This window comes from Elgaria multicarinata, chromosome 5, assembly GCF_023053635.1.
Source record: "Elgaria multicarinata webbii isolate HBS135686 ecotype San Diego chromosome 5, rElgMul1.1.pri, whole genome shotgun sequence".
Taxonomy (NCBI): domain Eukaryota; kingdom Metazoa; phylum Chordata; class Lepidosauria; order Squamata; family Anguidae; genus Elgaria; species Elgaria multicarinata.
Genome location: NC_086175.1, coordinates 67,033,380 through 67,052,681, shown reverse-complemented (window position 1 = coordinate 67,052,681; position 19,302 = coordinate 67,033,380). Strand labels below are relative to the sequence as shown.

The window sequence follows — 19,302 nt, the reverse complement described above, 5'->3', positions numbered from 1 at the left end:
TTACAGTTTTCTTTTTTTTTATTCTTTGTCAAGGGTCAAATTTCTGTCCACCAAATCTCAATGCGACTTCAGTTCCAGAATTCAGTATAGTGCACAGAATTCAAATACCTGCGCAGTGTTTTTGTCTGTTTGTTTTTTAAAAAAAACCCACACACACACCACAGGACAAAAATGGTCTTCGTAAATCAAATTCTATTTGTGAATTCAGCAAAATAATTTCTATAAAATAAAACAGCAAATATTTAAATAGTATAGGGTGGGCTGTATCTGTTTTGCAGGGGTATTTGGTTTTTTGACAGGTTCCAAAATAATTACACACATTCAAGTTACCAATTTTAATTTAAATACAGTATTTACTGATGCGTTCCTTGAAGTCTTTAAACAAGTGTTTACTCTGGAATAGAGATACCTCAGATTTGTCTTTGACTAACCAGTAGTAATTGTTGTTCTCAATAATCAAACCCTGCTTCTAAGGTTAAGATTTCTCTTATAATGGATAAAGAGCTAAGACAATTCTTGCTTTCAAGTAGAATTGTGAATGAGCAGAAAACCAGCAAGTTAACTTGGTGCAGTGGCACTCACAAGTATTGTGTGATTTTGTTGACTTCCACTTCACTGCAATGCAGTAGAAAGGAAAGTATTAGAAGTTTATCAAATAAGCTCTACCAAAGGAACAAAACAAGCACACCAAATACAGTCTATTATGCTCCAGGCATCCTGGCATAGCAAAAATTTGCATATTTGTTTTAAATCTTTTAATTTCCTATTACTGAAAACTAAGTGTTCTTTTATCCCACCCAGAGACAGAACTGTCAAACATTAGATGTGAGGAACATATGTGCAACTGAAAACCACTTGTTTGTCACATTGCCCAACCCTCCCCTCCCTGTTTTATAATCTAGATGTCAGAAGAAAAGGCTCTGAACAACACAGTTGTCACTTTGGGACAACTGTAATTTTTCTTTCCTCACTGGCTACACTAACCTGGTGTGAAGCCATGCTAAATGTTACAGCTTAACTATAGCTTCAAAGTGATTAACCTAATACCAGAATGAAAAAGGCAATGAAAAAAGACCTAGAAACAATGTTACATCACCAATTTTCCACATCAACCAAATAATTAAAAGGTTACCAGTCATTACGTTGCTCATAGTAAAATCGACTCCAGTGGCAAAGAATTACATGAAACTAGTTTTCTGGTTGACATGGAGAGGCTTACTTTTCGTGGGGGGGGGGGGAGAAGGAGTTGATCCAACTGCCATTAGGCAGGCAACACTGGTTGTAGAGCGCAGCAGATATATCAAGAAATTAATTGTTGTAGATCTGTGAGTCTCATCAAGACAAAAAAAATGTTTCTTGCTTAAGAATTAACAGTCAAACATTAATATACTATATACACCTTTGCCATTTACACATTAGCATCAGGCCATTTATTACAAAACACTATACACTTTCCACTGCAGGCAGGTTATATATTGACAGCAATTTTCTGCAGATAAGACAGTGAATAGACTCTTCACTCCATGTTGATTAGGAATAGTTTTTTTTCTAAATATAAGCCAGACACAGAGAAAAGTTGGACTGTAAGGCCTGGGTGCACAGTCTTGATGGAGCAAGTTACTTATGTGCATTTCTACTATTCTTTTGTCTGAGGCGGTGAAACCTCTTCACTGCCTTCATAATTTTCTTGTGCTCGTTGGCCGGTTCGCTGAGGGTTGTTCATATGATGTGCTGCTGGGCCTGTATATGGTTGTCCATGCACATGGTTATTCTAAAAGAGACAAAACATACTTTATGAATAACACGTTCTATTTTCTTTTAAATAGCAGCTTGGCGAACTGGTCAACCACACTATTTTAAATACCTCTAGAGAGGTACATTTACCTGTAAAATAAATCTAGAGACCAAACACATTGGCATTGTAACCAAAATGTAAAGTTACTTTTAAGTCCAACTTCATGCAAGAGGCTGAAGCAAGAGTAAACTGAAAAAATGCTATCCAATTTATGTGAAGATCTTGAATTAAAATAACTCTTCAAAAATGAAATGGTGGGGAGAAAGTAGTTTTAATTAGTACAGAAAAGCAGAAAGTGGCAATTGTGAATTATCTTTCTTCAAATGGTATAGTAAAGTTCTTGTGTCAAATTTAATAAAATGACTCATGATAATTTGCATCAAATGTGTTAAGCATTAACACGCATACTAAACTGGTCAATGTAAAACATGTGTATACCTTAGTGTAATGTGGTTGTATCGATTATGAACCTATAACTGGAATAAAAATATAGCCACTGTGCCTATTGCGAAGTGAAATAAAGCCAGCTCTTGTGAGAAAGTGAAGACACCAAACAGATAAGGAAGCTGGTGGATAACATGTGATTTAATTTTGAGGGGATTTGGTCTATATCACTTACCAACTGCTCTGCTGTGAACATCAGTAAAGAAAGCAAGATGAAAGCAAATGAGCAGGAAAGGGAATTAACAGATTAAGGATATACAATTAATGATTTAGAAAAAAGAAGGGAACAAATTGTGCAGTTATCTATGACTTACATATACAACTAATGCCAGATAAATAAAATGTTAACTTTCTAAAGCTAGCACTGCATTTATAAAGAGTGGTTTAGGGTTCAATCCTATGCATCTTTAGAAAAGAAAGAAAGAAAAAATCCTAGCTTGGCTGTTTGGGGCATGCTGGGAATTGTTAAGACTTTCTTCGGTCTAAATATGCATAGAACTGCACCCTTGAGAAAGACTCCAAAACACTAAAATCCAAGACCTGAACTATCTTTGAGCTTGATTCTATTTGTTAGGACTATGGGGCTAGTTAAAGACAAACAGTATTATACATGAACTATAGCAGAGCAGAATCAGAATTTGATGCTAGTTCAGAAACTTCTATTAGAAGATAATTTTGTGCAAAATTTATGTAATGTTATAGACATTTTGAAATACATGCATTTGCTTTCTAAAATGTTTCCCAAAGCATCAATGGATGAACATGTCTTTCCTGGGGAAATTAATTTTCTTTTGGAAGTACATATAAACTGATTCAAGTTCTGGCTGTTGCAATGGCTTAAACTACAGAAAAATTCCCACATTGTGATTTTGTGTGAAGGATGAATGGGATGCATGGTTGTGTCTCTGAATAGATGGGGTGTGTATTTAGGTTGGGGTGGGGATAATCCTAACAGAAAGAGTTTGTTTTACATATGTACACCAACTGTACTTTTTGAGTGTTCTAGCAGTGTGAGTTGTATGTGTATTTGGGGTGAAGTGATTCGGAGAAGATCTTCCTGTTCTGAGAAAATCAATTTGAAGGAATTTTATAAGAATGGGCAGTATCCAAAAGGGGTTTAACCACTATTGTAATTACATTGCTCTAGCACAAACTATTCTAATGGAATGCCAATTTCGCAACATGGATTTCCCAGTGCGCTAGCATTGTGCTAGAATAGATTATACTCACACAACATAAGTCATATTAGTGGTTGCTAATTTATATTAGCCTCGTTGGATATTGTCCACTATATTTAGAGGTGATTTGGGGAAATTACCTTGCCTTTCTGTGAAACGTGTGGTTTCTGGAGCAGAAAACTAAAGGTTCAAAAGGGTGTGCTTGTCTTCTGATCTGACCCATTTGCCTTTCTGGGCGGTAGTACATTTTGCGATTGCCCACACCCCGTAGCAGCCATTTTGTGACAGTCCTCCCCCGCTCCATGGTAGCCATTCTGTGACAGTGCTCAAAACACTTATCAAATATTCAAATGTGCCCAGAGGCAAAAAAAGGTTGGAGACCCCTGTTTTACTTTGTACTTGTGAAACACTTATCCTTGTGCTTAAACAAATAATGTTGCCAACATAAGCCTGATCAAGCTGAAGCAAAATTCGCATGAACATTAAAAAGTGACAGTTTTCTCTTAAAGATAATTTTCTGCTCACCTGTTGATACTGGGAGCCAGGTGAATGGGGATACAATGGAGCATCTTCTGGTGGAGAGGACTCATGCTCATCAGGGGCATCTGGATCATCTGGTTCCTAAAAATGAAAAACACTCATTAAAACAAGAGTAAAACTACTTTTCACATTAAACCCTGTCTTGTAATTATTTTCTCCTAACAATTAATGTTCTAATAATATAATATACCACCACTAGCTAGTGTTATATTAAGAATTTCAATTTGGGGGCCTGTGAGAACTCACATGTGGGGAGATGCTCAAAGTCTCTTCTCTCCCAAAGTGACTGTTGGGTATAGATGGTTGGGGCAGCCCCTATCCTAAGCGGCACAGGACAGGGAAGAGTTGTTGTTGTTGTCGTCTCCACAGTCTTATCACCAGCCCCAAACCAGAGGGCCAATGTACTATAAAGGGGGAAGTTTCAGGGCTGGTTACACAGCAAGCTGTGCAGCAGCCTCGAACCCAACCAGCATAGCAGGCAGAGAGGTTACCTCACCTCTTCCTTGCAGCTGTTGGGAGAGTTCCCCTCCCACAAAGAAAAAAAAAGTTAGGACACAGGCCTTTCTAGAGGGATATGTGTCCTGCTCTATTGCTTTTATCAGTCTGGGCTTTCAACAGTCTCTAATCTTCTATTCCTATGGAAAGATTTGCGAAAGCTTATTCCTCGCTGGGTCTTTGGGACTACCTTCTTCTTCTTCATTATTACAATCAATATTTTCCTGTATACCTGGGGAATCTCACAGAAGCCCTACCCTGTGCCTGTTTGGTGCATTCTCTTCCCCTCCTTATTGTTTTATTATGATTTTATTAGAATGTAAGCCTATGTGGCAGGGTCTTGCTATTTTATTGTTTTACTCTGTACAGCACATGTACATTGATGGTGTTATATAAATAAATAATAATAATAATAATAATGTTGTTTGTGGGTGACCATGTTGCACTACCCTACTAGCCACCAAGCTTAATTAGAGGGAATTAAGTTTCTTTACAAAAAACTATAAAATGAATTCTCTGTAATACTAAACATGTTGGCAAGTAGGTTACTCACTTCTAACAAATACCCCTACAAACAAAAAGTTAGATACCAACACCATTTTCCATTGTTTCAGGAAAACAGAACAACCCCTTTGAACTGTTTTTAACACAATTCTAAACCTCTTCAATAGCTATCCAGGGGCATACTGTAGGGTCTTGCAATCTGCCCAACTTTCATCACCACCTCTCCACACACCATCAGAAGAATAGCTGCTTCACAAATGTTCAGCTTTTGAAGCAACTGCCCACCATCCTTCTTTCTGATAGGCAAACACATGGCAGCTTCTCTAAAAGATCAGCACTTTATTTCTACAATTAGGGACTGGACATGGATGCAGTCTATTAATGATAAAGGTCAAGAAAAAACCCTCTCCCTTTCCTAATACTTTACATAGCAACCTAAATCTAATATTTTCAATAGACGATAGGTAGTGGTAAGAAGGGCAACCAAAATCAATCTATACTGTCTTGGAAAAATGTTTAAGCATCTTGGACATGAACTGCAAGTTCTAAGAGGTATCCAACAACAAGTGAAGAACTCTTTATACCTACAATGGGAAGAGAGGGCCACGTGAAAACTCCTGTCTGCAACAAGCACAATGTTGAACCACAAAAAAAGAAAAAGGAAAAAAAGGGGGGGGGAAGCATCCTCAAGTACTGAGGGATTTAGCTAGTTTTATAACCCAATACAGGACTAATATCTATCTATCTGTATATATGTCAGTTCTAAAAGGGGACTTCCAAATGTATACACTTAGGTTATACCACGGGCAACCCATTCACTGAAACCTAACAGACTATGGGATATATCCAAGTAATACCTACCAACCAAGAAGTATTATAATAGAGACACTAGAAAAATAGAATTCATAATACAAGAGCAACTTTTCCCTTTTGCAGTTCATTTAGGATAATCTTTTTCATCTTGGTTATAGCCAGCACAAATAGTAACCGGAGATAACATTGCCTATAACTTTTTGAAGTGTCAGTGTCCCATAACTACAAAGGCAGTGTTGGGTTACATTTTGAAGAATATTTTTTATTAACATCAGAACAGTACCGCTAAGTGCATATAAAGAAAAAACTTATAAACATGCAGTTTTAACAACTGCATATCAAACTGTAATGTCAACCAGCATTTCTACTATGAAACCAATAGATAATTCTATAACAAATTTAATGATACAAGTTATCTGTCTTTCAATGATTGTTAAAGTAACCTTGGGTACAAACGAACTCCTTACCTCCTCTGGGCATAGCTCACAAGCCTTTGCAAGGGTCATTCTTGCACTATGTGATCTTTCCAGAAAGTAACCATTTGATGTTTCATTACTCTGGACCGGTGGGGACCAGTTGTTATATGTATACTGTGGGTTGCCAGTATATGGCCTACGTTCAAGCTCATCTCCAAGCCACTCTACTGCCCAGGTCCATTTTCTCTTCAAATCTCCATTGCTCTGAGTAGATAAAAAGTGAGCCATTAATATTTGTAAATAAGTCCTTCATCAACCATTTCCACTCTCTTCATTGCAAGTTTTTTTTTAAAAAATAATTGTTTGAAATAATAAAACTGTCTCAACTGACTTAAAGCAGAATACAATAGTTAACATCACATAAACAGTGAGATCAAAGGAATTACCTGTAAGATCTGGTAGGCTACTGGACAGTTGCTGAAGAGAGCCACCATACACTTTATGCACTGGTAAGCCCTTTTTTGATAATGGTTCTTAGAGCGTTGAATGGTATCAAATAGCCCATCTCGATCATCTGGAATTCCTTTAAGTGCATTGTGAATCCTAAGGGGAACCCAAACACTTCAAAACATCAGAATTTCACAAAGGCTACAAATGTGCATTTAAAAGTTGTGACACTGAGCTGAAGTTGTGACTTGAGTGCTTATTTCTCTACCGTTGCAAGCATCTTTGACCAGGATGCTGGCATTCGGAACCCACTCAGAATGACATTCGTCTTTTCTGGGGCTTCCAGATCCACAAAACAGGAAGCCTTTGATGTTGTCTGCCAGAGCTAGCTAAAGCCATCTCCTTTTTAATTATCACTTCTCTAGTCTATCTCCCAGACCCAAATGATAAGAACAGAATCTTCCTATTTACCTGCCAAGCCTCTGATCAGTGAAACTCACTGGGCAATCCCCCCTCCCCACCACCCGGCAAAACATAATATAACAGGAATAAGGCTCTTTGTTCCTTTGTCACTTGGGCATGCTGGTCACCAGATGTAGAAGAAAAAGGCGCGTGGGGTGGCAATATCAGGGTGCACTTGTGCACAAATGGCCTGCCTCACAAGGCAGTTGTGGCACGTCAAATCCATTACAAGTATCATTACCACAGGAGGTTCCAATAAATACTTCCAATTACACTTTAGGTTGGATTCAGACTTCACAGATCTTTCTGTTCATGGAAGGGACTGATATAGAGTGGAGGCAATTTTTGCTCATTTCCCTTACCCCTATACCATCTCTCACACTGTTCCAGAGGGTTTCCCAACCCTCCAGAGCAGATTTTCAGGAGCTACAGGGAAAAGAGAAATTGCAAGTTTCTTGTGAGCAGAGTTCTGGGCCCAACCCTTTAAAACAGGGGTGCAGAACCAGTTTTCAAGGTGGGGGGGTGGGAAGGAAGAGAAGAAATACATCGATTGGCACTATAACCCCTCCCCTCCCATTTTGCCTTTTTCTGTGCTGGCAGAGGCACCACAGACCAAATGAGATGGGGTCAGAGCATGGACAACTGTGGCAGGCTCGCTCAGTCCATGAGGGATCACAGTTAGTGCACCTGATGTAACAAGTGCTACAGAAGTCACCTGGGCTTTTAATGAACAAGATGTAAGAGCAACCCCAAGCTGGAAACCTGATTCTTTGGGAGAGGGAGATGCAATCCCATCCAAAAAAGAATTCCTCCCAAACCAGAGGAATCACCAACTGAAGTTCCATTTTGTCTATTGAGACCCAATAGTGCCTGTACATTACCAACACCAGATACTGCTTCAGCACCCTCACAACCTTATTTGAACTTGAATATTGATGACACTTTAGTCTAAATACCAGGATGATCTCAGCAATTTCATTAAGATATTAAAAGATTTGAAGGGTGGGTGGGTTGTAGAGCCCAGTGATACACTACAGTATAAAAACTGCAACGGGGCAGACTAATAGTATCCCACTACCACCTTCTGAAAATGGCAACTGAAATTGGAGCAGAACCACTGGAGTGCAGTGCCCCAGTCCTTCAATCCTAATACCTTCTCCAGAAAGATACCACGGCTGGTGGTAATGAAAGCTGCTGAGAAGTCCAGAAGAATTAGCAGGATCCCCATCCTTCTTCTTGCACAGGACACCCATCAGGGCAACCAAGGTAGTTTCTGTGCCAAACCTGGACTTTAAGCCAATTTATTTATTTATTACATTTGTATATCACCCAATAGCCAAAGCTCTCTTGAAATGAAGCCAGATGATGTCACTCCTCTAAGATGGTGTCTGCTATATCTTCACAGAGCACTAGTAGATGGGAGGCATCATCTTAAAGACATTTCAATTTTTCCTCAACAGAAAGGAATGCCTTTTCTAAGATGGTGCTTAAGATAAACAACAACTGTTGTTATATATAGATGCAGAGCCTGCTGCTAGCAATGATCTCATTTGATTAAACATCCTCTTTCCCGATTCAGCCTTCCTCAACTGCCATTTCTCTACCACGAACTCCTCCAAGTCCCCTACCACATAAAGACTGCTGTAATTGAGCGATAATTTTAATTAATCATTTTTCTACCATCTGGCTTAATGTAGAAATACAGAGTATTCAAGTAATTTAGTAACGCTAACATTGAACCTTTATAAACCACCCAGAGAGCTTCGGCTATGGGGCAGTATATAAATGTAATAAATAAATAATAATAATAATTTATAAAGCAATTTTCCTGGATATTCAAACATTTAATTTTAAACAAATTCTTAACACGTTTTCATCCAAAAACATGGATTCTGGGACAGTGTACATAAGACTTCAATCATCAATATATTACTAAAACCACAATATACATTCAGTATATAAACAATAAAATGGAGAAGTAACAACAAAATCTATTCAACTAGCAAAAATCATTAAATTGGTTTTAAATCCCTTGACAAACGAAAATGTCTTCAACTGATGCCAAAAAGCATTACGCATCAGTCATAGGACTTTCAGAAGGGCACTCCAGAGCTAGGGGGCCACCACAGAAAAGCCTCTCTCACACACACACACAGAATGCACCTCTTATATAGATGGAACTCGGAGGAGGGCCTCATCTGACGTTCTTAATGTATGGGAAGGTTGGTATGGGAGAAGGCATTCCTTCAGGTATTCGGGGCCCCAAACCATTAAAAGTGAATACCAGCACCTTGAATTGAGCTCAGTAATCCCCCCACTTCCCTGTAAGGTACACCAATATCATGCAACAGATGACGGGCTGAGAAATACAGAACAGTGGCTTGTCAATGGCCAATGAATGAATTCTCATTAAAGAAGTTACTTGTATCAGGCAGGTACTTAAAGAGCTCATGTTTTAAACACTATACAAATATCACTCCCAATCTAATCTATCCTATTTATAACATGCATGCTCCATTTCATTTCCCATATACTGCTATAACAGGTACTTTGCCAAATAAGGCTTAGAATAGTTAACTGCTTCTAATAAGCCACTGAAGCCTGATATTTCCCCATACACACATGAAGGCTTTCCCACAGAAGGGCCACATTATTAAAGCAAAAAAGTGTTTTGAACACAAGTTCAAATGCTAACCTGTGAGTTTGCCAAGAGTCCTCAATTAACAAGATTTGTAGAAGCAGATCCAAGTAAGGTCGAAGTTCATATGTATATGAATATGCAACCTTAAAAAGGTGGAATTTGAGGAAAAAATTAACATACAACATACAAATTTTAAATGTGTATTACAGAGGGGTTTAGGCCATGAATATCTGGATGGCAAAATACTATGACCTGGTTTGCACATAATGCTAACCCATGGTTTATTTAACCCTGGGTTGTCATTATGTGTGAACTTTGTAAACATAAAACTGTGGGTTGTTCATGGGTTGTTTCACCAGGCTACATGAGCTGTTTTGTCAGGCTGCTATGGGTTGTTTCGCCACACTGTTTCACCAGGCAAGAGTGGTTAAAAACAAACGAACAGCTGCTTTACATGCCAGTACTACAGCACCACAAGGGCATTTGGGATATTGGGAGGGAGGAAAGGAGGAGGGAAACAAACAACCCCGGGATTGAGAAAACAAACCATGATTTATTCAATCGTCTCAGACAAACCCTGAGTAGGGCAACAAAGCATTGGTTAAATAAACCATGGATCAGTGTTATATACAACCAGGTCTAGGAAGGAGATTTCTTTTACATGCCACAAGCCACAGAAAATATTTTGGGATTATTAAATAAGGTTTTATAACTGAATGAGCAATCATTTTCTTTGGTGGTAGAGGTAGGGTTGTTTTTTTTTACATTAACTATTCAGTAAGTTCAAGGGATGTTCCTTATAAGAACCCTCGTGAGTACAGATAATGAAATGCATGTGTGAAAATGCAATCACAAGGTCTTCTTTTTTTAAAAAACATATGAATCACATCAGATTCTTATTCAAAACTGAAAGTTTAGGCACTGGGTCAGTTCACTCATAACACCAAATCATGACTTAAAGCTTTGAACTCACCTGCTCCCTTCTTCCACTCTCACCTACACTCTGCTTCGTTATTTCCTGATTTCCCATGAGACCCAGGAAGTAAAGTGCATAAGAGGGAAGAGTCAGCATGTGAGTCCGAGACTTTTGGTCATGCATTGCCCAACCAAAAATTGGGATTACTTCTGAACCAGCCATTGTTTACTTCATTATAATATAATGGGAAATATGAAACTGTTAGCTATGAAGTAGCTTCCCATCAAAATTCATTTATGCAAAGAAGTCTGAAGGCTCAAATAGCAGTGCTGAAACTACATACTGCAGCTGATTTCAATATAAGGATGGATCAAGCAGGGGCAGCTCCTCCCCCTCCTCATCTTAGGGCAAGGAAACTGGTAAATAAAGCAATCCCTGTGTGCTGTTCCAGCCACCACTAATTCTATCATATAGGCATTCTTCCACATGATTCCAAGCTCAAGTTAATCTTGCTGCTGTTTTAATGAGCTGATTAAAAGCAGCTGACTGGTAATATTTTTTTTAATACTGATTGCTTGTTTTATATTACATTTTAATTATGTTGTAAACCACCACCTTGAGAAATATGGCTAGAAGGTGGGCATAAATATTTTCAATAAATTAAACTAATGAAACCTTCAGCTGACTTGTGAGAATATAGCTCTAGTGTCATCTCTGCATATAAGCCACTTCAATAAAATGCACCTTTTCCTTCAAATTTACTTTTCTTTTTACCTGCCAGAGTAGTTCACTGAGGACTGTAGATGAAAACTGAGGATTCTCCCAACAGCAGAAGCGAAGTAGTTTGATGGTCTCTTCTGAGTTACTGCAATCTTCAATTATTTTTTTCACGTAACTAGTTCGCACAAACAAGATGTCTGCCACATTCTGCTGAAGTGCCATTATTGGCTGTGATAAATTAGGATCACCATAGGGGTTACTAAGTGGAGGATTACCTAAAAAAGAAATGTTTACTGTTTTATTTTTGTTTTGAACTATAGAGATCTATAGGGTATCATATAGCTATTAATAATGTCACCTTCTAGAATTACAACATGGAACATTTGTAGGGTACATTAAATATTTGGGTTAATTAAGATGATTCATTTTAGGTGCTCCCTGTTTGATATATATATATATATATAGGTCCTCACCTAGAATTTAGACTGTGTCTGACAGAAACATATTACTCTCATGCTGTCACGGTTACAAATAAAGTATTATAGCCAGTTATGTAAAACACGGATATGGAGAAAAGGGGGCTAACGTCCCAGCCCTGACCCAGTATGTTACCAGTAACACATTCTCTATCTTGTCAGTATTGTCATCACTCATGCGTAATAAACCTAAACTGGGCTGAGTGAGGTTCCTCATGATTTCATGGTCTCCGCAATCCATCCTCCCCTCCTTACCTCCCATTAATTAAGATTTTATAGCATAACCCAAACGGTCTAGACAGCACGGAGGAATTCTATATCCATTGATTGGTACAGAAATCTAGTTCTAAATTAATCAAGTTTATTAAAGAAGAATATAAAGGGGAAATAAGAAAAAAGCAGTGAATATACACAGAAACAATATGCACATGAAACAAATGTTTTCGCTGAATAAGAAACAACCTAAGATCCATAGATGTGACAAGTAGATACCAATTTACTTATCAGGCATTTTGTGATGGTGCCCACAGCAATTTCTTGAATTCCAATGCACCCATGGGTCTAAAAAATTTGGGGAACCTGGGAGTAGACTCCTGGAAGTGTTCAGGAAATGGAACAGATTCTACTGCCCCTATCTCTTGGAGGTGAGCAACTGCTGCTATCAGCTGTTTATGAGCAAACCTGGAAGGGGGTAGCGGTGGAAAGAAATCTGTTTCTGGGAGTGAAGTGAAACTCCAGGAAATAGTTGTGTTGTATAGTGCTGAAGGTCCTGGTGTCTGAGGTTCTCTGTTCCCACATAAAGGAAGTGCTATAGACTTCCCCCAAAACATGAAAGAAGGGTGTCACAACTGTTGCCAACGGGCTTGCAGGATGGGGGTGGGCCTGATCTATCCTCAGTGGAGGACTGAGATCTAGATGGAATCTGGTTCTGGAGCCGGTAGGTTCTGTGAATCTATAATTGCCGAAAGGCTGAGTTAAATGAAGATCTGAAGGGACGAAAGGAAGAAGAGGAGGAAGGTGCCTGGTTGGAGAATCTCCTTTCATCCTTCTTAGATGAAGACGGTATGGCCATCTTCTTGGCCTTGGTTTCCACTAAAATATTCTTAAGAGCCCCTTCAGTGAAGAGACATGCTCCTGCAATGGGGACCATAGCTAGGTTTCCCTTTGAATAAGCATCCATGTTCCAGAGTTTTAACCACAGCGAATGTCTAGCCACTGTGGTTGCTGCAATAGAACTTACCACAAATATCAATCCTGTGTGGCATCTGATATGAAGGTTTGTTTTGTATAACTAAGATAGGTTCCAAAGCAAGGAGAGGCTAGCATTTCTTGTGTCCCCTTCTCTGATCAGGAAGCTGAGCCAATTCCAGTCTAATCCCCTGTTGTATGGCTTTCAACAAGGGCAGATCTTGAAAAGGTTGGGGTTGGGGGGGGGAGGCAGGGCTGTTGTTTAGATGACTTTTCTGTGAAGGAAGAAGGAGCAACTGGGAGGGGTTCCTATGGCTTCATATCATCTCTTGGAAATGGCTGCATTTGTAGGATGCAGGATGCACAATCCTGGGAAAATGAACAGATTGTTGGCAGGAAACAAATGGGTGTTTGACAGCTTCCTCCTGCTCCTGGGCCCCCTCAAAATCACTTCCATGCCCATGAACCTCTTCCAGGATTGATGTCTGGGTTAGCATCATCCAAGGCAGGAACTGTGAGAGGGTGCATGATCCTGTGTCATCCAGTTCCAAGAGGGCCCTGCCTCAATCCACTTGTGTTTGCTTCACTGTGGGATCATCAGCAGTTGCAACAGCAGGTTCAGCAGGGTGTGGGTGTTGGCCACTTCAGGCCCTCTGCTAAACTTCTCAATGGTGGAGACAGCAGTGACCTGCAGCTTCTTGTTAGCAACAGCTGGAATTGACACATTTCTGATGTGCCTTACTGACTGCTCCATTTCCTTTTCTTTCCAGGCTTTAAGGTCTTCTCACTAGGCAGGGCCATCTTGTGGTGAAGAAACAGAAGAGCCAGAAAAGGAAAGGGTTTTGTTTTTGGAGAGAAGGAACTATAAAGAGAGACAAGTTTGCTAAGGCAAGCAATAGAACAAGGATTGAAAGAAAAATAAGGCCTGAAAAAGATTGTTCAAGAGTGATAAGAACAAACTCCTGGCCAAAGGCAAGGAATGTATTAGCTGAGAAGTGCCGCGTAGGATCCAGCAAAAAGCCTGGTCATATGTTCCCTGCCCGTCCTGGGCAGTGGGAGGAGTAAACCCATAATGGATGTCTCCTCACACCAGATCAGAAACAAATTTTAAGCATTCGGAAGTTCTTCAAGCCTTGAAGACAGCTCAGTAGAATGAAAGATGAATAAACTCTATGAACAGTAACAAGCCATACCTCACTATTCATCACAAATAGGTTCTATTTATAAATTTTAAATTTACCATTGATAGAAGACTGCATACGTGATGACACATTGCAACAGCGGATCAGCTGCGACACCACAGTGTACAGTTTGCCAAGTTCAGCATACTGGTATTTGATTGGAGGACCTGGGCCTTCATCCAGAGCCACAAGCATAAATGTGGCAGGTACATTTAATTTTAAAAGCTGTGTTTTTTCTGCTACACCTAAAGGGGAAAGTGGCAAGAGAGGAAAGATAATTAAGAGCTAATTTAACTACATTTTAAGCTACTGAATTCAGTTGTATGCATTATGCTTTCACATACATCACATTTCAGACATCTGTTCGCATTTGGGAAATTAATAAATGGGTGTTTAGTATGAATACAAGTATGATACTCTGTACCCTCAACAATCCAGCCAAAGTCACTTAACCTACTGAATAAACCTTTCTGATTCCGCAAGATTTATAATATGTTTATGAAATTTGTCATCTAGAAAAGTCAGCTTTAAGTCACCCATTACTAACTCTATTAGATTTAAAAAAGCTGAGCCAAATTTTAAATGATTAAATTTTCTTGTCATAGGCATGTCTGGTGAAGGATATCCTTTTGGTTAACAACTACATAAATACTACAAAGTTCAACCATTTTTCTCCTTTGTTTCAAGTCCTGGATATTTATCATAGCTCAAAGAGCTATGTAAAAGCCCCCAAAGTCTATATTTTAAAATATCCTAGCAGATGGTGCAATCCCTGAGCCAGCCCATGGGCAGAGTTCGGGGACGGGGGAGAACTGCAATCTCTGAGCTTGTCTGACCAAGCTCAGGAAAGCTCTCTTACCAAGTGAGCTAAAACAAAGGCAGAGCTCCTATATACACTCTGCAAACCCCCCATGGGACTGAAGGCAGAGTCAGAGGTGGGACTGTAACCAGTCACATGGACTAGGAAGGTGTCTTACAGCAGGGATGGAGAACCTCCAGACCACAGGCTGGATGCAGCTTCAAGGGTTCCCATCCTGCTCCTTTGGTGTGATCTCTAATCAGAGATAAGAGGGTATTTTAAAGGCAATTGACCTTTAAATACCCTGCAAAGTATTGAGCTGCTACACAGAGTTGAGGTGTGCATTTTGCAAGAACAAGAACTGCTTGCTTGTGAGTAGACATGCAAAGTCTTGATATCTGGGATGCTATTTGAAAACACTTCTGAAAGCAATCCTGATTATTTCTGAGTAGGCTTAAAATGGGAATAACATTTGCCCCCTCCTACTCTACCTTTGACCCAGCCACAGATGGAACGTAGCCTCCAAGAACTTTACCACTTTGTAATCTGGCTCTAGGGCTGAAAAAGGTTCTCCACCCTTGCCTTTCAGAAAGCATATGTAGGAGCTCTGGTTAGTTGGACATGCACACTGGGGCAGTGGGGATTGATTCGTGCCCCAAATCCTCAGCTATAGCACATTCCTCAATGGGGCTCTGCGCAGGCACAGAACACATGCGTGTGATGCACAGAAACCAGAAAGAATAACCCTTTCTTATCAAACTGCCTTCTGAGTAATCCCTGATTATAGAAGACTCTGAAGAGAAGCAATATTCTAGAGTACACACCCAGTTCATGTTAGCTGCTGCCCACACATAAACTGAGAGTATGCCCTAAAACATATCCAACACTCTTTCCCTTGTAGCTGTGGATTCAGGTGAAGGTTGGTAGTGGTGTCATTCAGGGAAGCTTGCCACCATTACTCATCTTTTCACTGAAGAACCCAAGGGATCTCCAGAATATAGCTAGAAAACCAACGATTTAAGTCATTAGTAATAATTTGTGCAACATTATGAAAGATCCAATGGGCTATATAGAAATTTTGGCATTAAGCTTTAGATAAAATTAGGTAATGCCAAAAAGGAAACAAAATAGGCAAGGTTTAAGTAGCAAGAATGTAAGTAAAAACAGTTATGTGAACACTTAGCTTTATGCGCAACGCTTTTAGGATAAAGTAGGCAGGACATTACCTAAGTTGGCATACATCACAAACAAGTTGAAATATTGCTGCAAATGACGCCCGTGTTCAGACACTTCTCTTCTAAGAAGATTCAGTACTGCTCTTAGCAAGTGGTCACTCAAACTTAAATTGTCATAGACCTACAAAACAAAATGGCATGTCAATGTTAAGAGTTTTTATTGACTGAGCATATATACTGGAACACATAAGAAGGGCCATGCTGGATCAGACCAAGGATCCATCTAGTCCAGCATTCTATTCATACAGTGGCCGACCAGCTGTTGACGGGGAACCCACAAGCAGGACATGAGTGCAACAGCATCCTCCCGGCCATGTTCCTCAGCAACTGGTGTACGTGGGTTTACTACCTCTGGAGGTAGCAAAGAGCCATCAGGAGTAGTAACCATTGACAGCCTTTCCCCCTAGGAATTCATCTAACCCTCTTTTAAAGTTATCTAAATTGGTGGCCCTCACTATGTCTTGTGACAGTGAATTCCATAGTTTGACTATACACTGTATGAAGAAATCCTTCCTTTTACCTGTCCTGAATCTCCCACTAATCAGCTTCATGGGATAACTCTGAATTCTAGTATTATGAGGGAGGGAGAAAAATGTCTCCCTAGTCACATTCTCCACACACACCGTGTATAATTTTATACACCTCTATCACGTCTCCCATTATTCACCATTTTTCCAAGAGAAATAATCTGAGCTGTTGTAACCTTCCCTCACAGGGGAGTTGCTCCAGACCTTTGATCGTTTTAGTTGCCCTTTTCTGCACTTTTTCCAGCTCTACAATATACTTTTTAGGTGCGGTGACCAGAACTGTACACAGTATTCTAAGTGTGGCTGCACCATAAATTTATATCAGGGCAGTATGATATTGGCAGTTTTAGTCTCAATTCCTTTCCTAATTATGTCTAACATGGAGTTTGCCTTTTTTACAGCAGCTGCACACTAGGTCAACATTTTCATTGAGTTGTCCACCACAACCCTAGGATCTCTTTGTTTCATTGCTTATTCACAAGATATTTAAGGGACCAATTAGACATAACACATACCTCAAATCACAGAATGGGTTCGGACAATCACATTGGTAAAAGACACCATCATGGTTTCTCCCCCTGCGTGTGCACTTGTTATGTGCAGAATTCTCCATGATGCAGTGCGAGCTGGCATGTCATCTAAACCCACCCTACAACCCATGACTTGCATTAGGGGTCGAAGCTACCTCTGCCACAGTGTGCACTGGGTTCAGACAACCTGTACTGCATTGCAGGGAATTATGCAAATGACAGCCGCATGTGCAGGGATGAGGGAAGAAGCCATGATGGCTTCTTCTACCAATGTGATCGTCCACATACCCCCAGAATGTAATAAAACTCTTTCAATGTTTAATTACTTCAAATACCAATTGCATCCAATTGAAGTGCTCACTATAACAAATTGCTGCGGTTAAGCTCCTCAATAGTACAAGAATGGACAGAAGGTAGGCGAAGATCATAAATCTCTGGGTGATTCGGAGTAGGTTGGGAAAGAAGTCTGACTCTCAGTTTCTTAACAATAGCAACAAAATGTCTCCCCACCCCACAAATTATACTGTTGAAATAAAGGAAAGAGAGGACTATGAACTCTATTTAGTTCTGGTACTCAAAACTATTTCCTGGTTCAAAATTCTTTAAATCTATGAATGCCTTTTGAATCTGGCTCTGGTTGGTGGATATTGCGATCTCAATAAACAAAGCTAATCTCTCAAACCTGACTTCTGCCCACTCCTGATTTGGACAATGTAATGTGTCAAGCAAGCTATTCAAGTTGAATCTGCTCAATATGATACCAGACTACAGCACAGAGACCAACATAAATGCCTAAACACTTTGCTTAAGACCAAGACTAAGACACCCTTATGTCAACACAGGATTATTTTTATAACGTTGCACATTCGTAATTTAACAGTTCTCAGTATTGCATTCTGAATGCTGAACTAAGCATACCTGACTAGAAGGTCCAGGTGAAGCAAAAGGTGAAGGACATGGTCCATCTTGTAATGAAAAATGTGCAATAAATACTATAAGTTTTGCAAAAGCTCCCCTCACTTCAGCACTAGGACATTCCAAAAGGTACTCCGAGAATCGATTTGAAACATTGAAAAGGACATTGTGTGCAAACCAAAAACGTACATTCTTGCTGTGACGAAGGAGAATGCACAAAGCATCATACCTGGAAAAAATGTTAAATTAATGGCATCACATTTCGAGAAGACAGAGTGATGTATCTCAATTATAGCTTTGCACATTAGTAATAGGAATATACAAAATTACTGTTCATGCAGATTAGGGACCCTATGTGATATTAAATATAGAATGTACGTAACATTAAAATTACAACACTTTCAGACTCACATTGATTATCCTTGCTTAAAAGACTTGGGATTTCATGCCCCAACAACTCTTTCCTTCCCCGCTTGGGTCTTAAATATTACATCTGCACTAATGTTAACCATAGTTAACATTAAACTGGATTCTTTCTTAGCCACAGTTTTGGTGCCAGTTTCAAACCCTGGCTAGCTTGCACTATGGTTAAAATTCAGTCTGTTTTGAGATCAAAACCCAAAACCAATAGGCCTGATAGGATGGGTGGAGCCAAAGTCAAAATAGCCTCATGTCCAACTTGCATAGCATTTGAAGCTTGTAATAATGCACACTGCCGAAGATAACTGTTCAAATGAGAGGCTGTTTCTAAGTGTCAGCGTAACCTGAAGCAAATCAAACACAGAGACACTTTGTTTGCCCCACCTAAACCGCAGGAGGCTTTCCATGTTCATCAGTAATACTGACTTCTTCCTGCAACTGTAGCAGTGCTTGAAGAAGCCATAATACACCACAGAAGGCTAGTAATACTAGTTGATTTTATCTTTGAGGAGAACGCCTGATGAGGAGAAAGTCTGGCTACACCAAACAATAAAAAAGCAACAGTAACACTAAAATGTGTTCTTTTAATGGAAGAAAGCTTCCAAAGCTCCACAGCAGAAGAAAGTTCTCCATGATTCTCCAAAGTTCTTCAGCAGCCAG

General features: G+C 39.6%; 1 protein-coding gene across 3 annotated transcripts in view; it reads right to left on the bottom strand.

The window, feature by feature from the left end:
- Positions 1 to 19,302, bottom strand: part of USP9X (ubiquitin specific peptidase 9 X-linked) — a 94,136-nt gene continuing 74,834 nt past the window's right edge. For 2 of the 3 annotated variants that reach the window (XM_063126530.1, XM_063126531.1), the window contains exons 37-46: positions 18,226 to 18,451; positions 16,242 to 16,371; positions 14,276 to 14,461; positions 11,426 to 11,646; positions 10,709 to 10,753; positions 9,790 to 9,878; positions 6,632 to 6,788; positions 6,237 to 6,449; positions 3,943 to 4,038; positions 1 to 1,771 (exon numbers count right to left, since the gene is read on the bottom strand). In XM_063126530.1, the coding sequence (XP_062982600.1) occupies positions 1,637 to 1,771; positions 3,943 to 4,038; positions 6,237 to 6,449; positions 6,632 to 6,788; positions 9,790 to 9,878; positions 10,709 to 10,753; positions 11,426 to 11,646; positions 14,276 to 14,461; positions 16,242 to 16,371; positions 18,226 to 18,451 (1,498 nt within the window). In that variant the 3' untranslated portion in view covers positions 1 to 1,636. The remainder of the gene's footprint in view (positions 1,772 to 3,942; positions 4,039 to 6,236; positions 6,450 to 6,631; positions 6,789 to 9,789; positions 9,879 to 10,708; positions 10,754 to 11,425; positions 11,647 to 14,275; positions 14,462 to 16,241; positions 16,372 to 18,225; positions 18,452 to 19,302) is intronic. The other variant, XM_063126532.1, reaches the window with a different exon arrangement.